General features: G+C 52.0%; 1 protein-coding gene across 2 annotated transcripts; it reads left to right on the top strand.

Annotated features, from left to right (window-relative positions):
• On the top strand, window positions 1-10,893 carry LOC308579411 (Krueppel-like factor 8). Of its 2 annotated transcripts, none has more exons than XM_081180515.1 (5): window positions 1-804; window positions 7,921-8,405; window positions 8,774-8,876; window positions 9,419-9,558; window positions 9,779-10,893. In XM_081180515.1, the coding sequence occupies exons 1-5, from the start codon at window positions 542-544 to the stop codon at window positions 9,958-9,960; spliced, it is 1,173 nt and encodes a 390-aa protein (XP_081036641.1). In that variant the 5' UTR covers window positions 1-541; the 3' UTR covers window positions 9,961-10,893. The 2 variants fall into 2 exon arrangements, with proteins under 2 accessions (XP_081036641.1, XP_081036642.1); XM_081180516.1 differs by lacking the exon at window positions 1-804 and adding an exon at window positions 853-999.
• The last annotated feature ends 8 nt before the right edge of the window (window positions 10,894-10,901 follow it).

Raw genomic sequence — 10,901 nt, 5'->3', positions numbered from 1 at the left:
AAGTCTGGAATAGTTTAATCTGTTTGGAATTCCTTTCCATGGGAAAGTGTGCTTTGGGTTCGGAACGGATTACGTTTGAGAATCCAGGTACCACTGTATGTTGGCAACCAGGAAGAGGGCCTTCTTGGTGGTGGCGCCCGCCTTGTGGAACGCCCTCCCATCAGATGTCAAAGAAATAAACAACTAAATTAGACATTTAGAAGACATCTGAAGGCAGCCCTGTTTACGGAAGTTTTGAATGACATACATTCTAATGTATTTTTAATCTTTTGTTGGAAGCTGCCAAGAGTGGCTGGGGAAACCCAGCCGGATGGGAGAGATAGAAATAATTTGTTGTTGTTGTTATTAATATTATTAGAAAATTGTATTAGATTAAAATAATTAGGTTTGATTCGTATTCATTTGGAAAGCCAATAAAAGGACTTGGAAGGCTGGAATCCCTCTGCGAAAAGCTGCCTGCCTCCTGTCCGCGGGAAGGTAGAGTCAGAAAGGGCGGAGCAGCCCAACCCGGATCGGCTCCTGCTGGTGCGGGGAGGGGGGAATGGTAAAAGGGTGGAAAAGGAGGGGAGAAGGAAGGAGGGCAGCGGCGGCTGCGCCCTCCGCCGCGCAATTTGGCCACCTGCCTCCTCCCCTCCCCCCACCGCCGCTGCTGATTGACAGCCCGTGGAGTCGCGACTGGGTGGAGCCGCTGGGTGGGGTCAGGCAGTTGGGTGGGGGAGAGAGGAGCCGCCGCCACCGGCGCCGCGTCCAGCAGCCAGGCTCGCTTTTGCACACACGGCGAGGGGAGCGCACTGCGCGGAGGCGGTGAGCGCGCGGGGAAGCGGTCCGGGGCAGTGGGCGGTGGGCGGAGGCGGTGATGGGTGGGGTCAGGGACGGGCAAATGGGTGGGGGAGCGCGGCTCTGCAGAAGAGAGCCGCCGCCGCGTCCAGCCAGGCTTGGGTACCCCCAGCAAGAGGTGCGCCCAGCGCGGAGCGGTCTGGGAGGTGGTCCTGCAGGGCGGTGGGTGGAGGCGGTGGTGGGTGGGGTGAGGGACAGGCAGATGGGTGGGTGAGCCCGGCTCGTCGGAGAAAAGCAGCCAGACAGGCTCGCTTTGCGCACGGGGACCGCCGGCGAGAGGAGCGGGCAGGGAGGTGGTCCAGCAGGGCAGTGGGTGGAGGAGGTGACGGGTGGGTGGGCAGGGAAGCGGTCAAGGGCGGTGGGCGGAGGAGGCGGAAGCGCGGAGGAGGCGCCAACCTCCCGCAAACGGGAGCGGCAGAGGACGCAGCCGAGCCCGCCGGGAAGAGGAGGAGCTGGAGGCGTCTTTTTACTAACGGAGGAGAGCCTCGGCTGGGCGTCTCCCGAGGGGGTGTGGCGGCTGTGGGGGCTTTCTGGCGCGGCCCTGCTGCTTCCCCCTGCCCCGCCGCCGCCCCCGATTCTGGGCTCGAGCAAGCTCCGTGAGCCGATCCCGCGGGTGATGGAGCCAGGGTGGCGGCCGCTGCGCCCCTGGTGGCGGCGGATTGGCGGGGGGGGGGAGGCTGGCTCGGGCTCGGGTTGACAGGTGGGGGCGGGGGCGGTGGGTGGAGGCGGTGGTGGGTGGGGTCAGGGACGGGCAGACGGGTGGGGGAGCCCGGCTCGGCGGAGAAGAGCAGCCACCGCCTCCGCCACCATCACCACCGGCGCGTCCAGCCAGGCTGCCTTTGCGCACGGGGACCCGCGGAGAGGTGCGCCCGGCGCGGAGGCGCTAAGCGGGCAAGGAAGCCTCGGTCAAGGGCGGTTAGCGGAGGAGGCGGAAGCGCGGAGGCGCCACCCCCCGAGGAAACGGGAGCGGCAGAGGGCGCAGTCGAGCGCGCAGGAAAGAGGAGGAGCTGGAGAGGCCGGGCCGCTGCGCCTGTTACTACGCACGGGAGAGCCTCTGCTGGGCGTCTCCTGAGGTGGGGTGGCGGGGTGGGGGGCTTTCTGACGCGGCACTGCTGCTCCCTAGTCCCCCTGGTTCTGGCTGGCAGCGAGTCGGGGAGTGGGGGGCTGGAGCAGGCTCCGTGAGAACGATCCCGCGGGTGGAGCCAGGGTGGCGGCTGCGCTCCCGGAGGAGGCGAGGGAGAGCGAGGCTGGCTCCGCGTCGACAGGTGGGGGCGCCCCCGGGCGGTGAGTGGGTGGAGGAGGTGGAAGCGCGGAGGCGGCGCCCACCGAGGAAATGGGAGCGGCGGGCAGCGCGCAGGGAAGAGGAGGAGCTGGAGGACCGGCAGCCGCGACTTTTACGCACGGGAGAGCCTCTGCTTGGCGTCTCCCAGGGGGGTGCGCTCGAGCCCCTGTCCGGGGCTCGAGCAGGCTCCGTGAGAACGATCCATGGGTGGCCACTGCGCCCCCGGTGTCTGCGAGGCGATGGAGTGAGACTGGCTCCGGGTTGACAGGCGGGGGCGCCCCCGGGTAGTGGCTGGAGGAGGCGAAAGCGCGGAGGCGGCACAACCCCAGGAAACGGGAGCGGCAGAGGGCGCAGCCGAGCGCGCAGAGAGGGTTCCGGAACGGATTAAGTTTGAGAAGCAGGGTACCACGCGGCTGGCTTCGTCTGAACTCAAATTCCCCCGTCTAATATCCCTAGTGCGAAAAGATTGTCATCAGAGCGCCTGGACTGAAATTGTCTTTCCAAAACTTCACTCTTGTGGTTTATCACCACAACAGCTAATCACTTTGGGTTTTAGTCAAGCAAACAAGCTAAACAATCTCGAGCGTCAGAACAACTTGGCCACAATCGGGAAATTTTTCCCATGGTATCACTACTTTCCACCTATTCGACTCTTTGGCACCCTATTTGCACAACTTTGATACAGTGGTACCTCGGGTTACATACACTTCAGGTTACATACGCTACAGGTTACAGACTCCACTAACCCAGAAATAGTACCTTGGGTTAAAAACTTTGCTTCAGGATGAGAACAGAATCGTGCGGCAGCAGGAGGTCCCATTAGCTAAAGTGGTGTTTCAGGTTAAGAACAGTTTCAGGTTAAGAACGGACCTCTGGAACGAATTAAGTACTTAACCCGAGGTACCACTGTAATTCCAAAATAGTGACGCGCTTCTACTCTCGCAAGATTGAATGTACCACCTTCGGCTGTCCTTGAGGGACAATTCCAAAAAATCCCACTGGGAAAAACTGTGGAGATGGCAGGACTAAATTGGTGGCTCATGTCCTTCTGGCCTGCGCTCTTTTCAAAGATTTCCAGAGCGGGGTTATCACCCCTCTTTTCTTGTCCATTCCAGGTCACACCCCCACTGTTCCAGTGTTCTTCTTTTTGGCGGCTGCCAACAAAATATTAAACAGACTAAAATGTCAAACCTTACAAACTTCCCTAAACAGGGGTGCCTTCCAATGTCTTTTAAAAGCCAGACAGTTGTCGATTTCCTTGACATCTGATGGGAGAGGGCGTCACCACCGAGAAGGCCCTCTGCCTGGTTCCCTGCAGCCTCACCTCTCACAGGGAGGGAACTGCCAGAAGGCCCTCGGGAGAGGGACCCCAGTGTCTGGAGTGGAGACACTCCTTCAGGTCTACAGGACAGAGGCTGTTGAGGGCTTTCAAGGTCAGCACTAACACTTTGAATTGTGCCCAAAAATGTCCTGGGATCCAATGTAGGTCTTTCAAAACCGGTGTTATGTGGTGTTGGCAGCCGCGCCCAGTTGCCACATTCTGGATTAATTGTAGTTTCTGGGTCACCTTCCAAGGTAGCCCCACATAGAGCGCATTGCAGTAGTCCAAGTGGGAGATAACCAGAGCATGCACCACTCTGGCAAGACAGTTGGTGGGCAGGGAGGGTCTCATCCTGCATCCCAGATAGACCTGCCCTGGACACAGAATGGACCTGCACCTCCATAGGTCCAAAATGACCCCCAGGCTGCACACTGGTCCTTCAAGGGCACAGTTGCCCCATTCAGGACCAGGGAGTCCCCCCACTGCCCCCCCCACAACTGGACTTCAGTCTCGTCCAGATCTGTTAGCCGCCATCCGTCCTCCAACCGCCTCCAGGCACTCACACAGGACCTTGACTGCCTTCACTGGTTCTGATTTAAAAGGGAGGCTGAGCTGGGTATCATCCGCATACTGGTGAACCCCCAGCAGAAACCCCCTGATAATCTCTCCCTGCAGGTTCATTTAGAAGTTAAAAAGCATGGGGGGGGGGGAGAGACATTCCACAAGTGAGAGCCCAGGGTTCCAAAGACTGCTTATTGCTTTCCTTTTAGGTCTCGTTAGATAGAGAAATTCATGTTAAATTGCTGTTTTAGGGTTTTTTTAAAAGTCTGGGAGGCACACCCAGCCTGTGCTGGGTGGAGAGCGAGCGGCAGCAGGAACGCCCACATTCTTCCACTCTGGGCAGGGCCTGGGTAGCGCTAGGTCATGGAGAGGTTGCAAAGGGGATGGGTGGGTGCCACGCCTTGCACTTGGCTCTGGGCCAGATTCGCCTCCTTGCTTAGGGCTTGTCAAGGCAGCTGAAGCTGGGCGGAGAGGGCCAGATGGGCGGAGTAGAAATAATAAAATGATCCTTATTATCCAGGAAACCTCTGGCCGGCCTAAAGAGATGGGGGCACACCCAGCCGCCTGCAGCCGTGTCCGCACCTATGGCAGGAATTTCCTCCGGGCCTCGCCCTTCTCTGCTGGCAAATAAAGGGGGGGGGGAGAGAGAGGAAGAAGTCCAGGGAGGAAGAGGGAGGGAAAGAGAGAAGAGAGGATAGATGAAGGGAGATTGGAGAGAAATGGAGAGAAAGAGAGGGGAGAAAGAGAGAGAGAAAAGAAGAAGAAGAAGAAGTCTAGGGAGGGAAAGAAAGAAGAGAGGGATAGAGGAAGGGAGATTGGAGAGAGGAATAGAGAGCAATAGGGAAAAAAGTAGAGAGAGAGAGAGGTGTGAAGCCAGGGCTTGCTGGAGCATCACAGGGAAGCCAGCCTGCAGGCTCTGTTGCCACGGCAACGGGATGCACCCGATAGAGCTTGGTACCTGGTCCCATCAGCACCAGCAGCCTCAGACCAGCAGGGAGACCGGGTCCCTCTTGGCCCCCTTGGTGGGCAGGCGGGCAATGGAAGGGTCCCTTCTCCCTGCGAGGGGCCAGAGGGGAACTCTCCGTTGCCCCAGAGGCCAAGCTCTGGGCCCTCCGTCCTCTCGTCGCTGCCTCGTGCGCAGAGAGACTTCTGCCGTCCCGCCCGCCCCCCAAAATTCGCACTCAAATTCCAAAAGTGAGGTGCGCTTTCCCCTAGAAAGAGATGCGGGCCTGGGTACCAGCTCCATCCTCAGGTGCATCCAGTTGCCATGGCAACAGAGCCTGCAGGCTGGCTTCCCTGTAATGCTCCAGCAAGCCTTGCCTTCACATCTCTCTCCTTCTCCCCCCCCCCCCTTTCCTCTCTCTGAGCTGCCTTAAATCAGATTTTTAAAATAAAATGCTTTGGGAGGAAAAATCTTTCTCAAGATTTTCTCTTTAAGATAGTCCAAAGGCTATTCATCAGGAAAGAAGGATTTGTTGAAAGTTTTTCATGTGTGCTGAAACTCAGTCAGTTAGGCTTCCTCAAAATCAGCCATCCAGATGTTTTTGACTTACAACTCCCATGATCCGTAGCTAGCAGGTCAGGGATGCTGGGAATTGTAGTCTCAAAACATCTGGAGGGCTGAGGTTGAGGAAGCCTGCCCTAAATTTTTCTTTTTAAAAAAGTTTAAGCACATCAGTAAACAAACATGGATACATATACCATAATGTTGTTTTAGTTATTGTTTTCGTTAAATAAATTGTTTAAATAGTTATGAAGGAAATGATTCCTTTTCTCCTTCCAATCAAGCACAGCAGAAAAGTTATCTAAACAGAAACAGTTAATTTATTAAACCTCCCCATAATTTTATAATTATTGGTCTAATAGTCTATGCTTTTCTGAAAACTTATGACTCCAAAAAGGAAACATTCCTCCGGTTGACCGTATTAAGAGGAGGCCAGCAAGGCTGAACCTTTTTGTAAAAACAAAAAACAACACAGATTCTATCATTCCAAAAAGAAACCACCTTCTGCTTGTCAATATTTAAAAAAGGATGCCAGCAACATCTTTATCAATGACTTGGATGATGGACTCAAGGGCATCCTGATCAAATTTGCAGATGACACCAAACTGGGAGGGGTGGCTAACACCCCAGAGGACAGGATCACACTTCAAAACGACCTTGACAGATTAGAGAACTGGGCCAAAACAAACAAGATGAATTTTAATAGGGAGAAATGTAAAGTATTGCACTTGGGCAAAAAAAATGAGAGGCACAAATACAAGATGGGTGACACCTGGCTTGAGAGCAGTACATGTGAAAAGGATCTAGGAGTCTTGGTTGACCACAAACTTGACATGAGCCAACAGTGTGACGCGGCAGCTAAAAAAGCCAATGCAATTCTGGGCTGCATCAATAGGAGTATAGCATCTAGATCAAGGGAAGTAATAGTGCCACTGTATTCTGCTCTGGTCAGAGCTCACCTGGAGTACTGTGTCCAGTTCTGGGCACCACAATTCAGGAAGGACACTGACAAACTGGAACGTGTCCAGAGGAGGGCAACCAAAATGGTCAAAGGCCTGGAAACGATGCCTTATGAGGAACGGCTAAGGGAGCTGGGCATGTTTAGCCTGGAGAAGAGGAGGTTAAGGGGTGATATGATAGCCATGTTCAAATATATAAAAGGATGTCACATAGAGGAGGGAGAAAGGTTTTCTGCTGCTCCAGAGAAGCGGACACGGAGCAATGGATCCAAACTACAAGAAAGAAGATTCCACCTAAACATTAGGAAGAACTTCCTGACAGTAAGAGCTGCTTGACAGTGGAATTTGCTGCCAAGGAGTGTGGTGGAGTCTCCTACTTTGGAGGTCTTTAAGCAGAGGCTTGACAACCATATGTCAGGAGTGCTCTGATGGTGTTTCCTGCTTGGCAGGGGGTTGGACTCGATGGCCCTTGTGGTCTCTTCCAACTCTATGATTCTATGATTCTATAAGGTCGAACCTTTCTGTAAACACAGGGTGCCCTGGCTGGGCTTTCCTTTTGACTGTGGGTGGAGGTGGGTGGGTGGGTGCATTTTGGAGGGATGCCCCACACCTGAGTCAGTTCTCCGGGGCTGCCCTTTGCCAACTCTTGGAAAGGCCTTGGGGGTCCGGCTGCAGCCAGGGGGGCCCTTTTTGCAAAGCTTTTGGCGGCACTTGCAACCCCCAGCTTTCTGTTAAAAAAAGCATCTTCAGTTTTATTTGGGCAGGGAGCATCATGAGTGCTCACAGTCTTGGCCTTAGGACATCATCATCATCATCATCATACTACTATAGGGTTGTTGTTTGTATTTTGATTTCATGTATGCAATATTTTATGTGAACCGCCCTGAGACCTTTGGGTATAAGGCGGTATAAAGATAATAATAATAATAATAATAATAATAATAATAATAATAATAATAATAATAATAATGATAAAGAATTTCATTAAGAATTTTATGATTCTCAAAAGGAAACTTTCCTCTGCTTTTTGTAAAAAAAAGGGATTTTATTATTCCAAAATCGAAACCTTCCTCCAGCTGTCCATATTAAGGGAATGCCAGCAAGGTTGAACCTTTCTGTATAAAAAAGGATTTGATGATTCCAAAAAGGAAACCTCCCTTCACTTCGCCATATTCAGAGGAGGCCAGCAAGGCTGAACCTTTCTGTAAAAAAGGGGATTTTACTATTCCAAAAAGGAAACTTTCCTCAGCTTGTCTAAAAGTATGTGGATGCCAGCTAGGTTGAACCTTTCTGTATTATTGCAGAAAGGAAACCTTCCTCCGATTGTCAATCAGAGGATGCCAGCGAGGCTGAACCTTTCTGTTAAGACAAAAGGGGGTTTATGATTTCAATGAGGAAACCTTCCCAAGGTGTTCAGGAACCCAGACCTGACTGGCCCTTCTCTTCCCTTCCCCAGGCTCCCAGCACCTCTGCCCACCATGAGTTCCTCGCCACTGCTGGGTGACGGCGAGCTGCCGGCCGCGTTGCTGGGTGACATTAAGACTGAGCCCCCCGAGGAGCTGCTGGCCGAGCCGGTGGATCTGTCGGTCCACAAAACCAAGGTGCCACCAGTGCCCCAGATCCCTCTCTCCTGCTTCCGGACCGGTGCACCGCCCGCCGTGTCACCGGCGCCACTGGGCTCCGCGTCCTCGGCCATCCCAGCTGTCCTGTCTCCGGGCTCCATCCTGGCCTCAAGCCAGGGTAGCGGCGGGCAGCAGATCCTGCACGTGATCCACACGATCCCCTCGTTCCAGCTGCCCGGCAAGATGGGCAAACTCCAGACCATCCCGCTGGTGGTCCAGTCGCTGCCGGTTGTCTATGCTGCCGTGCCGGCCGACGGGGTTGCGGCAGCCGCCGTGACGGTGCCCCTCATCGGGGGCGACGGGAAGGACGCCGGGTCCGGTGAGGGTGCTGCAGGGTGGTCATAGATCATGACAATATTAAGAGCATGCCAGCAAGGCTGAACCTTTCTATAAAAGAAGGATTTTATCAGCTTCCACCGATTCTACATATTGAGAGGATGCCAGAAACGCTGAACCTTTCAGTAAACGAAGGATTTCATTGTTCCAAAAAGGAAAGCTGCTTCCGATTGTCCATATTAAGAAGATGCTGAACCTTTCTGTAAAAAAAGGATTTCATTATTCCCCAAAGGGGAAGTAAACAAAGGCAGGGAGCAATGACCATGTCAGATCACTAAACTCCAGGAAACTACAAATATCTCCCGGAAAGTCTTGTCCTTTTTCTGAATGCGCCTTTGTTTTTTCCTGCAGTGAAAGTGGACCCCGGTTCCATTTGCCCAATTGGCATTGGCAGCGAGAGTGACGACAGCGCTTCGGAGAGCCGCCCGGCCTCCTTCCCCGAGCTCCAGAGAGAGTGAGTTTCCTGCCAGAGGATGCCAGCAAGGATGAACTTTTCTGTAAAGAAAGGATTTAAATTGAGTCTTACGGACTAGGGATTTAAATCGTGATTTAAATTGATTAAATTTATACTGTTGTTTTTATTATTATTATTATTATTAGGATTAGGGTTAACAATAAGGGTTAGAGATAGGGTAGGAGTTAGGGACAGGGATTAGGGATAGAGTTGTTGTTAGTTGAATCTTACTCTCAGGTTCTGCTGTTTCTCGTCCTTGATTTTGACTGTTTTTTTTCATTGTTATTTTATTTTTAACAATGAGTGGCCAGATGGGAGGGGTATGGATCATATAATAATAATAATAGGACGTTGAGTCTTACTATCAGGTTCTGGTGTTTGTCATGTGTCTGTTTTTTACTGTTTTTTAATTGTTATTTTATTTCTAACAATGAGTGGCCAGGTGAGTGGGGTAGAAATAATAAACTACTACTACTACTACTACTACTACTACTACTACTAGTATTTTGTTACCCCCCTCCTCTCTGCCGATCTCTTGCCAGGCCTTCCTCTGTGAGCCAGATGCAGCAGACCGACTCCCCGGACCTCAAGAAGAGGCGCATTCACCAGTGCGACTTTGAGGGTTGTAGCAAAGTTTACACAAAGAGCTCACACTTAAAAGCGCACAGAAGAATACACACAGGTAGGGTCAACCTTCCTGGCATCCTCTTAATATTGACAATCAGAGGAAGACTTTTTTTATCATAATAAATTCCTTGCTGGCATCCTCCTAATACTGATAATGGGAGGAAGGGTTTCTTTTTGGAATAATAAAATCCCTTTGTTAAAAGGAAGGGACAGCCTTGCTGGCATCCTATTTATTTCCTGTTACTAAAACAATAACCCTCTGTTGCCCCCTGCAGGAGAGAAGCCGTATAAGTGTACCTGGGAGGGCTGTACCTGGAAATTTGCCCGTTCTGATGAATTGACCCGGCATTTCCGGAAACACACAGGCATCAAGCCCTTCCGCTGCTCGGACTGCGACCGGAGCTTCTCGCGCTCGGACCACCTGGCTCTCCATCGCCGGAGACACATCATGATGTGAAATTGGAGGGCCGGCGGTCACCCTCGGATCCCCCCCCCCCAAAAAAATATCCAGAGGTCAAAGGAGAAACTTTGGCAGAGTGAAGAACCATGACAGCGAGTTTGATACCCAAGCCAAGATGGGTGGAGTCTCTCGGACCTTAACGAAAGGTTCAGCCTAGCTGACATTCTCTGAATAGGGACAATCGGAGGAAGGTTTCTTTTTGGGCATAAGAGGAATAACCTCAATCGATGGGTGCCATTCCCCTTTGGCAGAAGGGGTCGAGCCGGACTTGAACCTGGAACCTGGTTCGACCGATGGGGGTAATTTCCCCTTTGGTGGATGGGGGGGGGGGGTCTGGGGGCAACAGAGGAGGGTCTTCCTTGTACGGATCAATATATGAGATTTTGGGCGGGATATGGACATGAACATCTCCCCGGGTTCCGAGTGCGAGTGGCGCATTCCCATAGAAAGGGATTGATTGAGAGCTGTTTGTGGATTTTCCTCTCGAGCGAGAGCATTGATTGCCGAAACGAAAGCAATCGTCAATGGACCGTTCGATGAAGTAAATAAGACAGGACAGTGTTACTTTGAGTCTCAAACTTCAGTCCAAAGCGTTCCAAGTGCGAGTCATGCTTTCCCATAGAAAGGAATGCAAAACGGATTAAGACAGCAATTTAACATGAATTTTGCTCTCTAACAAGACCATTGATCCCCAAAACGAAACCAATAATCAATGGACTGTACTATGAAATAAATAGGATCTTGTAGATGATAGAAACTAAAATTAATTTTTTTCCTCACCTGCACTGACCTGATTGATCCGTTCCGGACTTTTAAAAACAGCCATTTGAATGTGAATTTTGCTCTTTATTGAGAATTTGATCCCCGAAATGAAACCAATATTCAATAGACTGTACAATAAAATAAATAAGATCTTGTAGATGATAAAAATTGGAATT

The sequence above is a fragment of the Podarcis bocagei genome (assembly GCF_964188305.1).
Source record: "Podarcis bocagei genome assembly, chromosome: Z".
Classification (NCBI taxonomy): Eukaryota; Metazoa; Chordata; class Lepidosauria; order Squamata; family Lacertidae; genus Podarcis; species Podarcis bocagei.
The sequence above is the reverse complement of the archived record's forward strand: the minus strand, read 5'-3'. Positions and strand labels throughout refer to the sequence as shown.